We start from the raw sequence: 21,738 nt of genomic DNA on the forward strand, positions 1-21,738 counted from the left end.
CAGCCGACGTCATTACACCAGTCTTTCTTGCTGTGGAGCCTGTAACAGAAGCAGTTCACACGAGTGCCTGTCGAACACTACCAGAGTTTGAATTTCAGCTGAAAACATCTAAAACGAAGTACCCCATTGAGGACCCTTTTTACTTGCACTAACCGATGTCCGAAAAAGTTAATTGTTTTGCCTGTGGAAAGCAGATCCCACACCGAGACTTCCATTCTTACTGCATCACTTGTTTAGGCCCAGACCACGACGTCCCAGTTGCCGGTTCTGTGCCCTATTTAATGCGAGACCCATTCGCTGTAGAGCTCCTTTTGTAGACAGTTATTTTTGTGTTCCGTCTTCGAATTCCAGTATGGCGTCTGTCAGCCAACAATCCGTGGACATTCCAAAAAAACGCAGAGATAAAGATAGAGACAGACCACACAAGACTAAGCCTTCTGACAATGCTACCGCTAAGCAGGTAGTCAGTTCTCTGGAATTCAGTGAGGTGCTTGCGCAGCCCCTAATGTCAGATTTGATATCTACGCAGGCCTCTACCGAGACCCTTTCGGAGTCCGGTATGCCGCAGAAATCTTCCAAGCCTTTGTCTGTCTCTGCCTCGGTTGGGTCCGGAGCCGCGACACAGGCACTCGGCTTCCAAGGAGGCCTTTTGCACTACTGAATTTAGACAAAAAAGTCTTCTCATCCAACTGCCGTTACTCTGACTGACAGATTCTCTCAGGCCTAGAAGCCAGGCCACTCCTAGAAATTCTGCCTCTAGCCACCATCTTGCTCCTGCTCCACCACCCCAAGCACAAATGCTTAAAATGGCAGAGGATCTTGTCTCTCGTATTCATGGTATCAGGCCACAATTTCTAAAAGGAAAAGGCACCCTTTTCCAGAAATTATGCCAAAACAGGATTCTGAAGAATCTGACTATTCAGATTTTGAAGAGGAACAGCTACCTCTGACTGCTTATGAGGATTCGGATGCAGAGGAATCCATCCCTTCTGCCTCCCCTCCAGAGGACCTTTCCTTTGGGGAAACCCTTCACTCCCTCGGGGAATATTTCCAGTGGGAATCTCAGAACTCCCCCCCCCCCTCCCCAGTCTAAGAAAAGACTTGGAGAGTTTCTGGACCTGCCCCAGCACAGACCCCTGACCACCCCCCCTATTTTAGAAGTTGTGGATGATGTTTTCCATGAATCCAGCTTATCCCCTGATGCTCTCCCACCTGCTCCCAGTAAACCTGACCATTACTGCAGAGTACCGGATTCCCACAAATACCTGTACATAAGTCCTGCTGCAGACTTGGAGGTCATTACACAGGGACCTAAAGGAGCCAAGACTAGTTCTGCCAAAAATCCTATTCCTTCTGACAAGGCCTCCAGAGCTCTGGACAGATGGGGTAAAAAAAAGTATATACCTCTGCAACCTTTAGCTATCAGAGCACTCTGTTGTCAGTTCCATATGTTAAAATGTCAGCAACACACTTTGGAACAATTAAAACAAAATATTTCTACCTTTCCTGACTGTGCCAATTCAAAAGAGTTAGCAGATTTACTGCACTCTGCTCGTCAAGTGGCAAAACACTCCTTGCACTGTGGATATGATGCCCTAGAAGCCTCTAGCAGGGCAACAGTGACAGGATCTGTCATTAGGAGACATCCATGGCTGAAGAACAACCTCTCACTGATCATGTAGAGTCTAAACTTATTGATGCACCCCTAGATAAAGAGTGCTTGTTTGGAGTAAAAGCAGAAGAGGTGCTTAAAAAGATGGAAGATAAAGCCAAATCTATGCAAACATCAAAAGATTTCTTTCAGGTTCAACCTACCAGGTTCAGTAGGAACTTCCCCTCTAAGCACTGGTCCTTCCCTGCACCTAGCAGACAGGGCCAAGGTAAGCCCCTCAGGGACAGACCATCCTGCCCCCTTTCCCAAGGCCAGCAGAGAAGTAAACAGTGGGCCACCTCCGCCCCAAAGGCAGGGAGTTTTAAACCACCCTTCTATGGCAAAAACTCACAATGACTCCCCCTCCCCCACTGCCCTTCCTTCACTCACCAAAAACTAGGAGGAAGGCTCACCCTCTTCAAAGAAAATTGGCTTTCTGTAACAAAGGACCAATGGGTCTTAAAGAATATTTTTTAGGGATACAAATTCTCTTTCAGCGAACTCCCAATTCCAAGAGGGTACCTGGACTTGCCTCCAAATCAGTGGGCAGAAGCATTGAAACAGGTCAAAACTGTCATATTCCAGGGGGCAGTAGAGCCTGTCCCCTCAGATCAAACAGGCAAAGGCTTTTATTCCAGACTATTCCTTGTTGCCAGAAAAGAGGGCACATGGCGCCCCATCCTGGATCTATCCATTCTGAAAACCTCCCTGGTAGTCCCCAGATTCAAAATGCTAACTTTACAGCAGCTGCTGCCTCTGTTGACGAAGAATGCCTGGCTAGTGACCCTAGACCTAAAAGATGCCTACCTCCACATCCCTGTATGGGAATCCCGCAGGAAATTCCTGCGCTTCAGAGCAAGATCACAGCACTTTCAGTTCTCTCCGCTGCCCTTTGGCTTATCTACTGCACCCAGAGTATTCACCAAATGCTTAGCCCCAGCCATAGCATTTTGCAGACAGAGAAATATACAGATTTACCCTTACTTGGACGACTGCCTCATTCAGGCAGAGTGCAAACAAAAGCTGCTCCAGGACCTTCTCTTTGTCATATCCTACTATCTTCTCTAGGATTCACCATCAATGAGAAGAAATCAAAGCAAGCTCCCACCAGGAGAATAATTTTCTTGGGAGCTCTGCTAGACGCAGCATCCCAAATGGCCTTCCTATCCCCAGAAAAGCAGAGCTTCCTGCCTCTACTTTTATTCAGCTGGCTTCCAGAAGTCACCTCACTGTGAGGAAGTTCCTGCAAGCCCTGGAAAACTTCAGTAGTATTTAAAGAACCTTTGGTGCCAGAACACTCGGTCTCTAGAGACCTCTCTCCCTCTCATTCAATGTATAAGCGCCAAGTTTCTCTGGTGGGCAGAGGCCTGTGCCAAGAACAATTCCCTTCATCGTCCGTCCTACCAGTCAGACCATCACCACCGATGCCTCAGACCTTGCTTGAGGCGCTCACCTAACTGGCAAGTGTACCCAAGGTCTTTGGGATGCCCAGCACCTTCAATTACATATCAGTCAGAAAGAAGTGATGGCAGTACAAAAGCCTCTGACATCCTTCAAACCCCATCTCAGGCCAGGGGTCCTCCTTATCAAAACAGACAACACCACAGTAATGTGGTATATCAACAAACAGGGGAGAACCCAATCTTACCCTCTGTGCAGACTAGCCATGAATCTCTGGCTGACAGCCACCTTCATGGGTCTTCACCTAATTGCCCAGTACCTACCAGGGGTCAACAACACCCTGGCGGACCACCTAAGCAGAAACTTACTGGACCCCCACGAATGTCAGCTCCACAGGAAAATCTTTCTGCAAATCGCTCAGGAGTGGGAGACTCCGGAGGTGGAGCTCTTTACTTCACACCTCAACCACCAGCTGCAAATATTCTGTACAAGGGAGTATCATCTCCTAGCATGGAAGGTGGATGCCTTCACCTTCCCCTGGAAATCCCTCTTTGTGTATGCGTTCCCTCGTCTGCCTCTTATTCCCAAGGTACTGATCAAAATAAGGGTGTAGAGACCAAAGGCCATCCTTATTGCTCCAGATTGGCCCAGACAGCATTGGTACCCCTTATTGCGCAGCCTGACCTTACAGCTCCCCCAAGCAGCTTCCCCTGATCTCAGACCTCTTGACCCAGGTGAGGGGGTAGATACTGCACCCAGACTTGCAGACTCTCCATCTTTCAGCATGGCTTATACCTTAAAAGCTAACAAGGTGTCCTTGTTAAGCAAACAGATCCTAGACATTATCACAGAGGCCAGAAGGCCCAGCACCAGAAAATCTTACGCAGGGAAATGGAAAAGATTCTGGTCCTGGAGCCAGTCCAGAGAGGCCAAGTACCTCCCATCCTTCTTATCTTGGATTACCTAGCCAAGTTGCTCAAAAGTGGCCTCTCCTTCTCTTGTATTAAAATACATGCCTCAGCCATTTCAGCCCATTAAAATTCAGACCTCCCCCTCTTCTCTCATCCTTTGATTAAACAATTCCTCAGAGGGGCTTCTAATATCAGACCTCCCAGAAGGGCTCCCATGCCAGCCTGGGACCTGAGTTATGTTTTAGAAAAACTAACCTTGTCTCCTTTTGAACCTGCTACTTCAACAGAATTGAAATACCTCTCCTGGAAGACCTCCTTCCTGCTAGCTGTCACGTCAGCCAGAAGGGTATCGGAACTTCAGGCTCTCATGGCTGTTGAGCCCTTCCATCGTTTTCCATGCAGACAGGGTCTCCCTGAGGACTAACCCATCCTTTATGCCCAAGATGGTATCTGATGTGACCCTCAACCAGACCATACACACACCCACCCACCTTCTTTCCCAACCCTCAAAACAAGGGGGAAAGAATTCTGCACTCTAGACGTGCACAGACAACTCCGATACTGTCTGGACTGTTCTAAACCTCTCAGAAAAACAAACCAGTTGCTTGTCAGCTTTGCCCCAGGGGGAGAAGGGAAGCCCATTTCCAAGCAAACCATTTCCAAGTGGATATCACACTGTATTCATTTCTGCTACAGACTACATGGGAAACCCCCAGTAAGTCTATTCGTACTCATTCCACTAGGGCAGCCTCCACATCCACAGCCTTCCTCGGAGGAGTTCCCACCAGGGACATCTTGGAAGCTGCCACCTGGACCTCTGTCCATACCTTTACAAAGCATTACCACCTACCTCTTTTTTCTAAGTCAAGGGCAGGGTTTGCCTCTGCAGTTCTGCAGCGCTTGCTGACCCATGCCTAAGGCTCTTAGCCTATCCTTCCACCCCTCTATTCAGCTTTGGGAATCCTCCCACAGGTGATGACTGCAACAGTGAAACACGAAGAACATAGTACAGTTGTGTACACTTACCATAAGTTTAAGTGTATTCACTGTTGCAGTCCTGGTTTCCCACCCTCCATCCCCCTTATATCCTCTTCCCCTAGGGGAGACGTAAGCTTCCCACAGTGGCTTTTAGCCACCAGGACCAACTTACCTTGTTTCCTTGTGCTTCTGACGAGTTAGGGCAAGAAAAACTGATGCAATGACGTTGGTTGCCTTGCTTTATAGCACTGACGACCTGACGTCAGACTACAGGCGACTGCAGCTGATGCCGAAAAACATTGACTCTGGTATTCCAGCCATCCGAGGGCTACCACAGCAGGTATAAGCCACAGGTGATGACTGCAACAGCGAATACTCTCGAACATCTACAACAGTGAATACTCTCGAACATCTACATTTATGGTAAGTGTGCACAACTGTACCTTCCACATTGGACACAGATTGCTAAAGCTGCAGTAAAGATTTCAGAAGCGTTTCTGAAAGAAACCTTGAGACCTCCTATGAGGGATCCAGTTCCTCCATTGGACATAACTATCATGCTTCAGGCGTTAACAAAGCTTGCCTTACCTGCAGCAAGGTCATATTTAAAGTGTCTTTCTTGGACAATCATCTTCCAGGTAGCCATCACATCAGCGAGAAAGATCTCGCAGGCGAAAGCACTTTCTTGTAAAACACCTTACTTGATCTTTCATAAGGATAGGGTTTCCTTGAATGAATCCCATGTTCATTAAAAATTGGCATCTGAAATTAACCATAATCAATCCATTGATCTACCTTTATTCTTTCCAAGGTGAGTATGCTCTGCATTTATTAGATGTTCATAAATTGCTTAGAATCGGATATATTTTTCATCTGTTCCTCAACACATATGCTTTGGCTCTGGTGCTCAGGCTCCTCCCCCTACCTGTATTCCCTAGCTCTCATTTGCTGCCATAAGCATTTGACAGGTCTTGGTGCTTAGGAGTGTTTTTATTGGAAAATGTTAATATCCATTGAAAAATACCTTTTAGAACTCCTCTTTTCTTGGCATTTATACTTGCTGTTCCACACTTTTTTCCCTTTCCTACTGTATCTCTCTCCTCATTGCTCCTTTGGATGTTTATTTCATAAAAAATAGTGGTTAAGAAGATATATTTATATTATATTTAATGTAGAATTTATGCCACGTAGGGCACTTATTTCTTTTTTTTGGTTGTGAGGCTGGAGGACAAAGCCCTCCAGTTTCAAAAAAATGTGTAGCTTGCTCCCACAAATGACTGAATTCAGACATGCACAAGAAGTGCATGTATTGCCTTGGGACTTCTCTTTTAGCCATTGCCTGCTGTATCTGTGAGGCTTTCTGACAATGAGCCATTGTAGAGGGAAGAAACCAGCTGATTTTCAAGGGTGTGCTGTAGCCTACATTAGGCAACAATCCCTCCTCAGGTTCGGGAAAGTCTGCAGCTATTTCTTCTTCCCCTTTTCCATCTTCATCCTCTAAAAAGGCTGACAAGCCAAGCAAGAAGCAAAAGGACATGGAGATAGAAAGAGAGAGAGAAAGACAAGGAAAAATGTAAACCAAAAATGAGATCTATGGATCTGACTCCCTCTTCAGCTCTGCCAATTGATCTCTAGACCTTAGGATCCCGTGCTATTTTTGGATCCCAGTTATCTTCTCAGGCCACCTTCCTCTACTACTGCTACTACTCAGAGCCTCACTGAAGTTGACATGGACAGGACGATGTATTTCCTTTGGACATAAATCCAGTTGGGGGTACTCCAAACTCCAACCACTATTGGATCTGAAAGAATCAATTCTTTCCCCTCACTCATTAATGGCCCCTTCTTCAATCTGACCACTTGGATTGGAGCCCCTTGATCAGACTCTTGCCCAGGGCAGATCTGCATTGGAACCAAGGTTTCATACTTCATTGACTCCAATGAGTTCTCTGAAGTCAGGGAGCTGTCAGAGTCTTGGACCCGAACTGTCTGGATTGACTCTATCGGTCTTAGGATACTTTCCTGCATTGGCACTTAAATAGGCTCTGGCAGCAGCCTCAGGTCCCAGCCGAATGGCTTGTAGGGTTGAGCCATCTTCAGGAGTTTCAGCTGTGACAGCGAGGCTCTCCGTATCCGTGTCAAGCTCGGCTTTTGATGCTGTCAAGAGGGTACTGTTTCAATCTGCAGAGAAATCTAATGTTTCAGAACCGGATGCAGCCCTTCTCCATAGGATTTCCAAGGGTCAGCAGCCTGATCTCCTGGTCACGTCAGAACAGCCAGTTTCTGGGAGCCATGAAGCTATCCTTCCAAGAGAGAGAATATCAGTATATGAGACCTCTCCGGAACAGGAAACACAAGTGTAACAGGAGTCACTTTGGTTCCCCTGAGGATTCCCCAACCATTGACTCTGATTTTGATGAGGGAAAAGGTTGTCCCAGATCCCGCTTTGTTGATGTCTCGTACAGAGAAATTCTCAAACTTCTCAGACAAAGGGAATTGGTCTTCCCGGGTACCTTCTTCAGAGGAATATTTTATTGATGCTTTTGGTTCTGGCCGATCTACTACTTGGGTGGTTCCCCAGTGGATGAGATGATGGACCTCATCATTTTCTGAGCGTGGAAGGAACCAGACACAGCTGACCCTGTTCCAAGAAAGCCTGATAAGTTTTTGGGTGCTCCCAAAGACTGTGTCCCCATTTGAGCAAGGGTCCCATTGTAGAGTTTATGGTAGTGGCAGCAGACACTAAGAAAGAGCACGTGGAAGAAAGTTCTCTGTCCATCCACCAAATAGGAGATTATGGGTGGGGGAGGAGCCTGTGCACCGGATTTAAAGCATACATTGAGGAAGGACTGAAACGGGCAATACAGATCTGTTGTTATGGTGAGTACATCATTTTCATTTTTATCTCCACAGGACTAAAAATTGTAGGAGAGCTGATCAGCTGTGCATAGTTTTCTCTAGAGCCATATTAAGCCAGTGTTTCTAATGGCGCACTGTCAAGGTACCTTTCAGATTGTATAGCTTTTGTGTATGAAAAGTTGGGTCTGTCATTAACCAAGAAACCAGAAGATCATTCAGTAAGGTCTATTGTTGCTTACTGCTACTGCCTTTATGCACAAAGATCCTGTCCACAGTGTGTGCTGCAGCACCCTTTATCCACAGTCCACACATTCTTATCCCCTTACAAGTTAGATGTACAGTCAAGATTCTGTATGTCGTTTGGCTCCACCATTCTTATGAATATCCTTCCTTGATACCACCAAAGGATTTATTGGTAGCTATTGGTAGCTAGGGAATCTTTTCCAAAGGTTGAATTGAATGAAAAAAGACTAAATTGTATATCAAAGTAATGTACTCACCATAATGATGGATCAGTTGTCTTTTCATCTGGTTCAACATCCCTCGCTCCTTCCCCCTTCCAGATATCTCACCCTGGTGCTCCTCTTTGATTGAATTGACCTAACCAGGAGCCTTGTCATTATACAACCTCAGTTGGGTGCATTCTTTCTGGGCCACACCTTGTTATAGATTATCAGGTATTTCTTTTGAAAAGGTAATGAAAATGTGTTTCATTGATAAGTAAGCATACTTGATCTGAGGTATTTGGAGCAAGAGAGGGATTATGCAAACTGCTGTATTCATTTTAATAATTTTAATGCAGAGAAACAGATTAATTTGTTGCATCCTATTTTGGGATCATAGTAATGTGTGCCTTTCTTTCACTTTCAGGCTAAAATTAAGCAGAAACTCCGTGAAATTGAAGAAAACCAGAAAAGAATTGAGAAACTGGAGGAGTACATCAGCACCAGCAAGTATGTGTGACGTCTTCTGACAGTAACCACTTAAACTTTACAGGATTGTCATGTTGAACAACATTAGTTTAATTTTGATCTTGGTCATTTCCTTAAATCCGTTTTTTAGTGTGCGAAATATGTGTAGCACTTGCTTTTTCTGAGACATTTCCCAGTAGTATATGTTACTGCTCCAGCCTGTTTTCTTTCCTTGTATTTTGCTTCATATGCCCAGATAATGATGAGCTCTATTAAAAAGATATTTTTTAAGAACTTCCCATCATCACTTTCCTTGTCTTACAAGAACATTAGACAAACTTGCCTGTACAATATCTGGTTTAGACGCTATTGCTGATGCAAGTACAAGGGGTGTTTAACTGTAGAAAAATAGAGACTTAACATTTTTTTGGCAAGACATTACCATTTTAACAACAGTAAAATAAAGTTATTGTCTTCTGAATTAAGTAGACTTTCACAAAATGTTTTTGCAAATCCCCTTTACGTATATATTAGATGTTCTTATTGGTCAAAGACAATGTCTTGATAAATACCTTGAGATAAACATCTTACCAAGTTAAAAACAAAGTGATGCAGCTATAGTAATAAAAGTAGGTTTAACCTCTGATAAACTATCAACAACTGTATCTCACTTCCACACAGAGGTTTTTGTTTGTGGGTTTTAACTGTAATTTAGGATCCAATGTTGTCAGTTTTTGTCCGATTCAACATTTGGGTTAACTGAGCTGACCCAGGTAAGAGTAAGACCTTCACGCTTTTTCAAAAGCTTGGATCCAGGGCTCTGACTCCTACTAGAGTACTCATAATTCCCTCATTTCCTCAGATTATCTCAGGTCTCATTTGCCACTTAATCCTGAAGGGCGTGGTTTTCAAGGGCACTGTTTTTCTACATACAGTAAATGTTTTTTATTCCCATAGCTTTTTTTTGAAGATTTCGATCGGTTGCCTTTGCTGCATCTGGTTTAGCTCTTTTTTTAACTCGTATCCTTCCCTTTAGAAAAAAAATATTCACAGTCCTGTTCTAGCAGAATGTCTGAACTGGTGTTTAGTTAGGGATTGGTAATGTTTTGTTAACATCTTTAGACATAGGCAAACATGCATTAATATGAAAGAAAACAAACCATAATAACGTGTTCTAGTTAAACAGTGATGGAAAATATTTCTTTGTATAACTGTCATCAATCCAGTGTTATGTAACAGCTCAATTCCTGCCTCCCCTTAAGTCTCACTCCTCCAGATCATTATTTTGCACGCATTGTTCCCATCATTTCCATTTTTTTTCTATTGAATTTACTTGTGCCCTTTTCTAAAGCTTCCACTTCCAGTTCTTTTGTCTCTGTTACAATATCCAGTCCTTCAAACACAGTTAGTTTAGACTTTGATTTCCATTTTCTACTGATTGCTTTTTTGGCAGCCACCAAGATTAAACTTAAAAAGGCCTTAATATGTCTAGGCAATTCAGATCCTGTATCCTCGCAGGAAAAATGGTTTCTTTAGTTACACTCATTTGCTGACATAATTTCTGACAGTACTCTGTAGGGAATTTTTTTTTTTTAAGTCTTCTAATTCATTACACTCCCAAAACGTGTTTCCAGTTACTTCTTTCTTCCCCATCACACCACCAATATTTGCCATCTAACGGAGGAAAAATTAATTAGAGTCTGTCTGGGATGAAAAATACCTATGCAAACACTTCCAAGCAAAATCGTAAATCTTCCAGACTTTGTTGAATAGTTGGGAGCTGTACATATATGTCCTCCCATTCTTTCCTTGTGAATTGTTTACTAACCTCTAGTCTCTTCCCAATCTTTTCAATTCCTATAGATATTGTACAATATTTTTATCTGCACTACTAATTTTTCCTTTTTAACAGTTTCTGTTCTAGATTCAACTAAAATCTCTGCCAGAGCAGGTCTTTTACTTGGGATTCCCTTATTCCTTTCTCTTTGCCAATACTCTGTCAATCCCTGATTGAGAAGGCAGTCTCGTGCCTGCAGTCCAAATGTCTTCTTGACCTCTTGCATTCTGTTACCTTTCAGTGGCTAGTTATTTGCTCCCAATACCTTGTTTCTTTTACCAGATTTCCCCAGTAAATTCTAGCTTGCTTTAGTCTATTCTCTGTACCCCTAATTGCACTCATCCCTATTGGCAAAGTCTCCTTTCTCCATTCTTGTGTTGGCTTAATTCTTAGAATACTTTCATCCACTTTATGAATGTAATATTCTTTAAGACTGTTCCTTAAAGTGCTCCATCCAAAGTCCCACTATTCCCTCCTTATTTCTTGAATTTTTCCCAGTTTCATCATCCCTTCCCACTTTTGAATTATAGAGTTTTGCTTGTGTTATGTATATCAGCGTTAAACTGTATATAAAATCTCTATTCAAATCAGGTAACCCTAAATTAACTTCCTTCTTTTGGAAGGACCAACTTATGCCACTTGACCCTTGCCCTCTTCCCCTCCCAGATAAATTCCTCCAGCTCTTTATTTTCATTATTGTCTGCAACAATTCCTTGGGTTGATAAAAGTATGCCCGACCCCTGTATAAAACTAAAGGGACTAAAGATATTTTCATTGCTTGTATCCTTGTTATCCGTATCCATAAACAAGAACTTCCAGTTTCTTAGTTGTATTATCTTTTGTTTAGTGTCTTCCCACAAGTCCTTAGCTGCCATAACATAATCCTTTTAATCCTTTCTCCTAAATACTTCATTTTTATTGTATCTCTGTAAGCATGGGTGGTGTTGGACAAATTCATGTTTTGATACATGGTTTATAGCTGTAGCCTTTGTTTATCTTCATTAATTGATGTCCTTAAAAGGCTTTCCCAAGATATTCCACAATACTGAGAGGTCCTTTTCTGTTTTTATCAAGTACAAAATAATAGTGTCTGCGAGTAAAACCAACTTTTTTGATTGCCATACTAGTTATATCCTGGAATGTTTTTCCTTTTTTCCCTGCCATTCGCACTAAATATAAAGCAAATAAAAAAGGGTCAAGAGCACATCCTAGCCTGGTCCCTCTATTTAGAGGAACCCTCCCACTTTAATTTTTGTCTCTGATCCGTTCTATATCCTTCTGATTACCCATATACTTGTATCAGGAAATGCAAATGCTTCTATTATCCCTGTCCCAGCTTACTCTGAATGCTTTCTAGGCATCAAGACCCACCAACAACAGCAGTGTTTTTTTACACTGCTTTCTTGTGGTTCATCATTGTTTTATTAATGTGGGCAAATGTTTACCTCCCCTCCACAGAACTACGTGGATATCCATATCTTAATTTTGGCAACACGTTTCCCATTCTTCTAGCTATTACAAACATAAATGCTTTTTATAACCATGTTTTAAAATTGAAATGGGCTTGTTCATAGGTACATAGGTGTGTACTAGGCTAATGGCCCTGGGGCCTGTACAAGTCTAGCCATAAGATTACCCTGGCATAGTGCCACCCGACCTTAGTTCCCAGTGCCTCTGTCGAGTAGAGTCACTGGTGTTATCCCCGGGGTGAATTTTCTGTTTCCCAATGACTCATCAAGATTTCTCTTAGAGGGTCAGTGAGGTGCTCTGCTTGACATGTATGGGAAGTCTGTTCCATAGAATGGGCAGTCTCTGGGTTATGAACCTGTCCCTCCAGCATGTTCTGTTAATTGTGGTAATGTGGTTGAGCTCTCTGGAGTGTGTGGTGTGGAGGGATTGGGATTTCTTTAGATGTAGCATTTCTAACAGAGCTGTGTCAGACATGGCTTTGTAAACCAAGAAGAGATCGCCTCTAAGTAGGCAATATGAGACAGAGAATAGTTGGAGTTTTTTGAGTCTGTCCATAGAGGACAAGTGTTTAAGGCCTAGGATCCTCTTTGTGAGGTACTTTTGTGGCCTCTCCAGTTGTTGCAGGTGTCTGGTGAGGTACATACCAAATGGGGCATTGTACTGTATGATTGGCCTAATGAGGGAAGAGCACAAGACTTGGGCAACAGAAAGTAGAAGCGGTTGTTTATAGCTGTGTCTGATGTATCTGTGCCGTCTTGGGTATTTCAGCCATCACGTCTTTCTTCCAGAATGTTGGTGCTTCCCCCTCCTTTTAAAGTACTGTTAAACTAAACCTTCCAGATCTTACTTCAACAGGAGTGCCACCTATTCCTAGAGGTTTTCCTACAGATTGATTGTACATGTACATCATCTCCTCTCTTCCTATCTTGACTGTTAATTGTTGAGCCTCAACTCCCTCTAACTTTGGTATACTTAAGTTTTCCATAAATATTTCCATTTGTGTTCTCTCTTGATAATTTCTCTGTTTTTATACAAATTTTTATAACATTACCGAATTACTTTTAATACCTCTGTATAATCTGTTTATTTTTCTTGTTGGCTACCCAAGTTTGGCAACAACTGTTTCTACTTTTTGTTGCCTAAATCTTGTGCTAAAAGTTTTTATGCTGTGGAGTTATCAAAAACAGTTGCTTAACAGCAATTTTTTAAGCTCAAGCACATTATCCAGGTACTGCCTTATTTTCTCTTTAGCACTCTGTAGTTGCTTCTCTTTGCAATTCCCCTTATTCGGCAGTAGTGTAACCTTTTTGAGCCTCTCTAAATTCTTGTTGCTACTTAACCATATCTTTTATTTCTACCCCTGTTTTTAAACTCCCCATTTGTTATCCCACTCGCTAGGTATAACTTCTGAAGAAAATTTTTTTTTTTTTTTTTTTTTTTTTTTTTTTTAGCAGTATGTGGAGAAGTGCCAGCGTCTCATTTTAACTTCACATTTTTTATCATGGTGGGTGTTGGCACATGGTCAGAAATGCTTATTGGATATGTCACCTTTCAGTTAAATGCACATGTCCCTGTGAAATATAAATCTGATGATGTTAATCTTCATTTATTCTTCACAGATGAGTTGTCAGTTCCATCCTCGGAACAGAGTCTGCCTTATACCAAGCTCGTGCCAGCCAAAAAACCCTCAAGCTAAGCTTTTACCCATAGTACCCTTCTCCCTTTTACCTCTGATCTTGTTTGCTGTGTAGCTGTAAAGCCGCGTTCAAGCCAGCTGTCAGCTAAGTCGAACATTTTTTGATATTTAATAAGAGTTTTGATTGGAGTTTCTTGTATTTTTCATGATATCTGTATATTTTTGTCAGTCACTAACCTTTACCCTTTCCATTTGACTTTTTTCCTAATTACCTTTCGGTAACCTTAGTATACATTGTTGGTGCAGCCTTTCTCCCTACCCTTTGTGGTAACCCTTAAATACCTTTGCTGGTATTTCTTCCTCCTTTCCTTAAAAAAAAAAAAAAAAAAAAAAAAAAAAAAAACTATATGTCTATATATATCTAGCTTTCTCTTTGGGTGTTTGTTGTGACTGTCAATTATGTCTGAAAAGAAACGAATGTCAGGCGTTAAGCAATTCCTGAAATGTAGCAGGAAAATGCCAAACAACAACTCTCATGAGGATTGTGTGTATTGTTTGGGGTTGTCTCATCTCTCTGTGCAACCACCGTGCTCTGTTTGCAAGGGATTTAGTGCCTGTACTCTGAACGCAAAAACAAGTTAATTGTGAAGGGCCTCCTTAAGACGCCCTTTTCAGAGGCTCTTTCTGCATCGGAGGGTTCTCTTCCTGCAAAGAAAGAAAAGAAACAACCACATTCTATGCCTTCTTCACCTTCTAGTGATTTGGACAAGCCACCTAAACCAAAAATGCCTAAAGTGTCATCGGAGCCGAAGCCAGTCTCTACGACACCGACCTCGATTCCATCAACTGTCTTTGTCGTCGGCTTCTGTTTCGGCACCAATGTCTACAGCACCATCTATAACTAAGTTACAGATTGCCTCACCCTTTTTGGTACGGAGTGCCGTCACGGCAGCAAGTTTACCTTCAATACCCATGACTATGGCTCCATTTATAGCTGAGCCACCAGTGATCACCTCTACACCCACTTTGGTACAGAGTGCTGTCACGGCACCACGCCTATCTACGGTACCCATGAGTAAGATCAATGCTCCACTACTCCCATTCTCCAAATTCGAGACAGTGGTGCTGTTGGACACTGCAACATGGACCCAATACTCCCCATCAGTGGATCCCTTTCTGGGGCAGATATATAGCCCCTTCCTTGAACGTCCATCGTCCCCGTTGGGGATATCCACCCATTTCACTTCAGAATCCTGAAATATCACAATCCTGAACTTTATAATCTGGAACCCAGTATCCTAAAAACTCAAAATCCTGAATCACAAAATACTGAAAATATATAGGACACAAAGAATGACAATATTCCAGTACTAGGACACAAGAGAAACGCATACAAGACAAAGGATAGCACTTTTTGCCAAGTATGAGCAGGGGGGCAAGCCCCCCCCCTGCACCCCCACACCCCTTGCTAATTAAATATATAAACTCCAAGATTGTACTCCACAGAAAAAATGGCAAACATACCGTTGTGTTCATGACTGCGTATTGTAACCTTAGTAACATTCCCTTTTAACTTGCTATACTACAACGTAACTCATGATAGTGTAGTGAAGTGTAATCTTGGAGATGTATTTAAGTAGCAGGGGGTGTTGGGGACACAGACCCCCTACATGGGATGTTGCAGGGGGGCTTGCCCCCCTGCTTATATTTGGTAGAATGTAAAATGGTTTGTGTTCTCTATAGTCTGTATATGTATCCTGTGTGTTTTCAGTCTTTTGGGATTCAGGACTTTGTTTTCAGGATTTTGAATTTTCAGGATTTTGGGCTTCCAGATTATGAACTTTTGTGAAATTCAGGATTGTGATATTTCAGGATTCTGAAGTGAAACCTATCCACCAGGAGGATGTCTGAACTTGATGTGGTGCGCTTTGTGGACCAGCTGCTGACAGCCAGGGGGATTCCTGCATCTTCTAAGTCCCAACCGCCTGTGAGTGTTTCTCCACGGACTCCATCCTATTCTGCTCCTTTGATCTCCTTGTGGGTTTCAAAGCCTTCAGCTCCCGACACCCCTTTCAGTACCCACATCCTCGGTGCCATTAGTGGACCTCACTGTGGTCTCATAACTGACCCTTTGGCCTTCAGCTCGTTCGGAGCCAGGTCTTCCTCAGGTCCAGGATTGGGCTACAGGCTCTTCAGTGCTGAGTACGGTTCTGTGTGTGTCTACGGTTCTGTCCATGGCGCCAGAAGTCCTGTCGGCACTGATCCCTCTTGAGGCTCTTTTCTTGGGGGGGGGGCTTGATGGAGTGGAGTGTGACCCCAGTTCCGAGGTTGTCTTTCTCAGTTCCGGGCTCCCATCCCTGTTTGGGCAGGCCTGCTTTCTGAGCGATGGAGAGGGCTCTTGCCCCTGGAAGCAAACCGCTGGCATCGGAACCCCAGACGTCTCCTCCTCCTGAGCTGCAGCTGACACAAGCCACTGTTTTCGGACATCTGGTACGAAAGCCACAGAAACCCTACTGCAGGACACCCCTTCTTTCAAGTCCTCCTCAGAAGTTCCACTGAAGACGTCCCGCGGAAGAAGTCATGCAAGAGGAAGCAATGTAGACTCCCCTGAGGAGTCTCTTGCATAGGATCTGGATTACAATGAAGGGGAAGAGTCCCTACGGTTACCCCCTGAAGATGTCTCCTTTGGAGACCTCTTTAAAGTGTTGAAACAGAGCGGTGACTGGAAGACCAAAAACCCTTCCTCCGAGGAATCATTTCTGCAGGCCTTTCGTGCTCGCTCATCTACCTCTTGGGTGACCCCACCTGCTGACGAGCTAGTCCAGCTCGTGGTGCACTGCGCCTGGAAGAATCCTGACTCTGTTGAGCCAATCCCATGGAAACCAGGTAAAATCCCCCCCTCCCCCTCCGAGGAGAGCCCACACTAGTCTAAAGTTCTGCCAGATGTTATGATGGTGGAGGCGGCCACAAAGAAGGAGCTTGCAGAAGAGAGCCAGACTGTTCATCTGCCTAACAGGCAGCCCTGGGGGGGGGGGGGGGGGTTAGACAGCTTAGGGAAGCGAGTCTTAGTTCAAAGACCGTATGGCAAAGGTCAATGAAGCAGTCTGGCGCATTTTACTAGGCTCCTAAGAGACTTAATTTCTGAACTCTCTGGAACTCTATCAGGACAGGTGTCTGACAAGGTGAGTGACAAAGTTGCCTTGCAGCTTGCAACCCTGGAATCATTATCTGACTCATCCATGAGGTTAATATCTCATGCAACCGAAAGGGCGGCAGGAGCTGAGGGTTCAGGCGTAGTTGTAAGACGTCACACCTGGATGCATCTTTGTGATTTTACAGACCCCTGTAAGTCTTCCTTCCTGAATGCTCCAGTTGAAGCATCTTCCCTGTTCGGCCCAAAAGTGAAGGACACTGTAGCCAGGTGTGAGAAGGGTGGTAAGACCCTGTCTGCTGTAGGTCTATGCTTTTCCCACTCCCCAGCGTTCCTTCTCGAAGAATCAGAGGATTGGAAAGTTGTGGCACAAAAAGACTCAAGGTCCTTGTCGTGACATACGTGGCGAGTTCACTCCCAGAGGCAGAAGGGGTAACTCTTCTGGAAGATGCCCCTACCAAGGCAGATGGGGCCCACAGAGCCAGGGACCCAGAGACTCTTTCTCTGGACAGTCTTACCAGTGCTCCTGAAGAGCGGCCCGATGCTGTCCTGGAAGCAGTCAGGGGGACGTTTTCTCTGCACCATGCTGCCCGGCAATCGATAACCACAGATTCTTGGGTGCAGAAGATAAGCAGAGGTTACCACATCCCATTCAATTCTTACCCAAAGTCACCAAGACGAATTCCCAATGTTCCACCTAGTCAAAGGGAAAAAGCAGCTCGAGAGATTAAAAAAAAAAAAAAAAAGCTGCGTCAGAAAAGAGTCATCCAAGCAGTTCCACTGACTAATGTGGATCTGGATTTTACTCTGTTCTTTTTGGTGCCAAAAAAGACTGGACTGGAGACCGATTTTGGATCCCAGCAATTTAAACAAATTTGTCACCCAAACAAAATTCCCGGATGGTCACGGTTCAGTCCATTCTTTTCCCCTTTTTGGGGAACGGTGATTGGATGTGCTCAGTGGGCCTTCAGGATGCGTATTACCACATCAATATGGACAAGCGCTCCAGAAGGCTGCTTCACTTCCGGCTGGGAGCCAATCACTACCAGTTCCGTGCTCTGCCTTTCGGACTGTCTACAGCCCCCAGAGTGTTCACCAAGTGCATGGCAGTAGTAATAGCTCACTTGAGACTGCAAGGATTCCAGGTATTACTATGTTTAGACGATTGGCTCCTTACCGCCCCTACCAAGCATCTGCTGGGTAATGGCCCTAAAATATACTCGCTCTCTTGCAAAACTTCTGGGAATTTCCATAAATTGGGAGAAATCCAACCTGATGCCGACCCAATCCATAGAGTTCATAGGGGCAGTATTCAACACCCACTCCTGTTTAGTCTCTCTCCCAGACCACGGATTACAAAGACTGAGGCTTCAACTCCAGGTGATTCTCTGTCAAAGCAAAGTTTCATCACTGGAGGTCCTCCAGCTCCTAGGTGGCAGCTTCTATACCAATGGTGCCTCTTGTAAAACTTCACATGAGACTCCTTCAGTGGTTTCTGTTATCTCAGTGGTACTCAAATCATCTTTCTTTGTCCTTTCAGATTCGTATAACCAACCATTGCAAACAGGACCTAATTTGGTGGATGAGGCCAGAAACAGAGCTTTGGAGCTGCCCCTTCCATCCTCCTCACCCTGCAGCCACTGTGACCATGGATGCTTCCCTGACAGGGGACGGGGGACGTTTTCAGGCAATGACAGTCCAAGGCACATGGTTCACAATAGAGGCCAATCTGCATATCAGTGTACTAGAACTGACTGCGTGCTTTTAGCTTTGCAAGCATTCCAGTCTGTCCTTCCTTCTGGGACAATTGCCATTCAATCAGACAACATGTCAGATGTTCATCGTGTTTCACTGTTGCAGTCGTGACTGTAGGGTTCTCCCTTGCCGGCAGGCAGTCCGCGGTCGGCCAGAATCCCAAAGTCTGGGTCCGGCGTCGGCTGCTCAGCCATGCTCCCTGACGTCAGAGCACCAGGAGTACAAAGCTGACAGCAGACGCCATGTTCTCCAGTCTTTCTTGCCGTGCGGTGATAGCAGTTCGCATTTGCCGGTCGGCTGACTCCTGACAATTTTTTCTAAACGTACTTCAGTCCGAAGACTTTCTTCTCCTTCTCAAAGCTAAGTACCCCATTGGGGAAACTTTTTTCTTGTTCCAGTCCGATGTCAGAAAAAGTTAATAATTGTATTTCTTGTGGGAAGCAAATACCTCATAAGGATTTTCATTCTTACTGTATTCCTTGCTTAGGCCCTGACCACGACGTAGCTAGTTGTCGGTTTTGTGCTAGATTCAATCAACGTACGATTAAACGAAGATACGATTTTGCATTTCATTACTTTGGTAGGCGTTTTAATTACAAAATGTCGTCGGATTTGGTTCCGGCTACCGGAGTTCACAAACGACGCAAGGATAAAGACAGGTCTCAGAGGTCCAAATCGGATGATATTGTACAAGCAGAGCCAGCTTCAGGTTCGGCCATTAGTGAGGTGCCTTTGCAGCCCCTGTCGTCGGCCATTTCGGAACCGATGGCCGAAACGGACTCCCACGAGGAGCCAACTAGGCCTTTGAATATTTCTGTTGCAGGACCTTCGGACAACGCTCCTTCGGATGGGTCCGGAGCCGCTGTGCAGGTACCGGCTTCTGAAGGGGTTTTCAGGCCTACTTATCTTCTGATAAAGGCAAAGACTCCTTCCAAATCAAAGACTACAGCCCAGGCCTCTTCTGGTCCGGCACCCAAGTCTCAGAAACAATTATCTAAGATGGCGGAGGACTTACTTACTATGATTTAGGGGTTCACATCCCCCTCCAGATAAAAGGCCAAGGCAGGAAGTGTATTATGACTCCTCTGATCAGGCTTCTGTTTCTTCAGTTTCTTCTTCTGACCAGAAATATTCTTTCCCTTCTTATGAGGATTCTGATGCTGAGGAATCCATTCCTTCAGCTTCTCCCCCTGAGGATTTCTCTTTTGGGGAAACTTTACATGAAATGAAGGAACATTTTCACTGGGAAGGACAGGAGTACTCTGAATCTAAGAAAAGACTTGGGGATTTTCTTCTTCTCCCCCAGCATAGACCCCTGGCTATCCCCCCTATTTTGGATATTGTGGATGATGCTTTTTCGGAGGCTAACTTAACTCCTGACTCTCTTCCTCCTGCTCCCGTTAAGCCAGACAGATATTATAGAGTTCCTGATTCCCACCAGTTTTTATACAAGAATCCTACTGCTGATCCTGAAACCATTTCTCAGGGTCCTAAGGGGGTTAAGGCCGCTACTGCAAAAAACCCCATTCCCACTGAGAAGGATTCCAGATCTTTAGAAAGATGGGGCATAAAAGTGTACACTTCTGCTACTTTATCTATTAGGGCTTTAAATTGTTAATTTCATATGCTGAAATACCAGCAATTTCTTCTGTCTGTTTTGAAGCAAAAGCTAACTTCCATTTCCGCCTGTGCAGATGATAAGGAATTACATGATTTAATGCATGCCACTGAACAAGTTGGGAAGCATGGTTTACACTGTGGATTTGATGCCTTGGAGGCTTCTTGTAGGGCTGCTGCCTCTGGTACAGTCATTAGAAGGCATGCTTGGTTAAAGGAACAAAACTTGCCAGATCAAGTAATAGCTAAGTTATTGGATGCTCCCATTGAGCATAATGTTTTGTTTGGACCTAAGGCTGAAGAGGTAATTAAGAAGATGGAGGACAAGGCAAAATCCATGCAAACGGTTAAAGATTTCTTGCAAGTACAGCCACCCAGATTTAGTAGAAATTGGCCTACTAAAAATTAGTCCTTTCCCAGTTCTGACAGGCCTCAGAAGGGTAGATACAGACGCCCCCGAGGAAGGCCTCAAACGCAAGCCTCTTATAGACCAAGACAGTGGGCTGCTTCCACCCCTAGGGGGGGAGAGGATAGGTCACAAGCTCATAGAAAACAGGCTCAATGACTCCCTCGGTTGGGCTGCAGGAACTTCTTGCCTTTAAGCCCCTCTCGGAGGAAAACTTTCTCTCTTTCACCGAAATTGGATTCATATAACCCAAGACAAATGGGTTCTGGTTGTGGTTTTAAGAGGTTACAAATTACATTTTCATACCCTAACAAGACCAAGCGGATGGCCGGATCTTCCAAAACATCAGTGGGTTAGAAGCCTTAAACCAGGTGGAAACTCTTAGCTATGAAAGCCATAGAACTGGTTCCTCTTTCAGAGATGGGACGAGGTTTTTACTCAAGGCTCTTTCTAGTCCCCAGAAAGCAAAATTCATGGAGACCCATTCTGGATCTGTCGGTCTTGGAACACTTTTCTCGAAATACCAAAATTCAAGATGCTTACTCTGCAGCAGCTACTTCCAATGCTGACCAAAAATGCATGGATGGTAACTCTGGATTTAAAGGAGGCATATTTACACATTCCCATCAGGCAGGAATGCAGAAAATACCTCCGGTTCAAGGCCGGATCGAGGCACTATCAATTCTCTGCACTGCCCTTTGGGAGTGTCTACTGCGCCCAGGGTCTTCACCAAATGCCTGGCTCCAGTAGTAGCTTATTGCAGACTCAAGGGAATTCAAATTTACCCTTATCTGGATGACTGTCTTATTCAGGCAGACAGCAAGGATGTCTTACTCCAGCATCTAGAATTTGTTCAAAATCTTCTCAAGTTCCTGGGATTCACTGTAAACATAAAAAAGTCAAATTTGATACCCTCACAACAGATAACATTTCTGGGTGCTCTTCTAAACACAACAGACCAGATGGCATTTCTGACATCCGAAAAACAATTACAGCTGGCTTCAACTTTCAAAACCTTGGCAACTTTAACTCAGCTATCTGCAAGGAAATTCCTGCAGGCTTTGGGTTACATGGCCTCCTGCATCCTTCTCGTACCATATGCAAGACTACATATGAGGAAAATACAGTGGTACCTAAAAAGTGTATGGTCTCAGC

General features: G+C 44.2%; 1 protein-coding gene across 1 annotated transcript in view; it reads left to right on the forward strand.

Annotated features, from left to right (window-relative positions):
- The window catches only part of SMC1A (structural maintenance of chromosomes 1A), a 1,753,330-nt gene that overhangs the window by 380,350 nt on the left and 1,351,242 nt on the right, over positions 1 to 21,738 (forward strand). The window contains exon 11 of the mRNA XM_044060554.1: positions 8,671 to 8,753. Within this exon, the coding sequence (XP_043916489.1) occupies positions 8,671 to 8,753 (83 nt within the window). The remainder of the gene's footprint in view (positions 1 to 8,670; positions 8,754 to 21,738) is intronic.

The sequence above is a fragment of the Protopterus annectens genome, chromosome 1.part0, assembly GCF_019279795.1.
Source record: "Protopterus annectens isolate FY-2018-M chromosome 1.part0, PAN1.0, whole genome shotgun sequence".
NCBI lineage: Eukaryota > Metazoa > Chordata > Ceratodontiformes > Protopteridae > Protopterus > Protopterus annectens.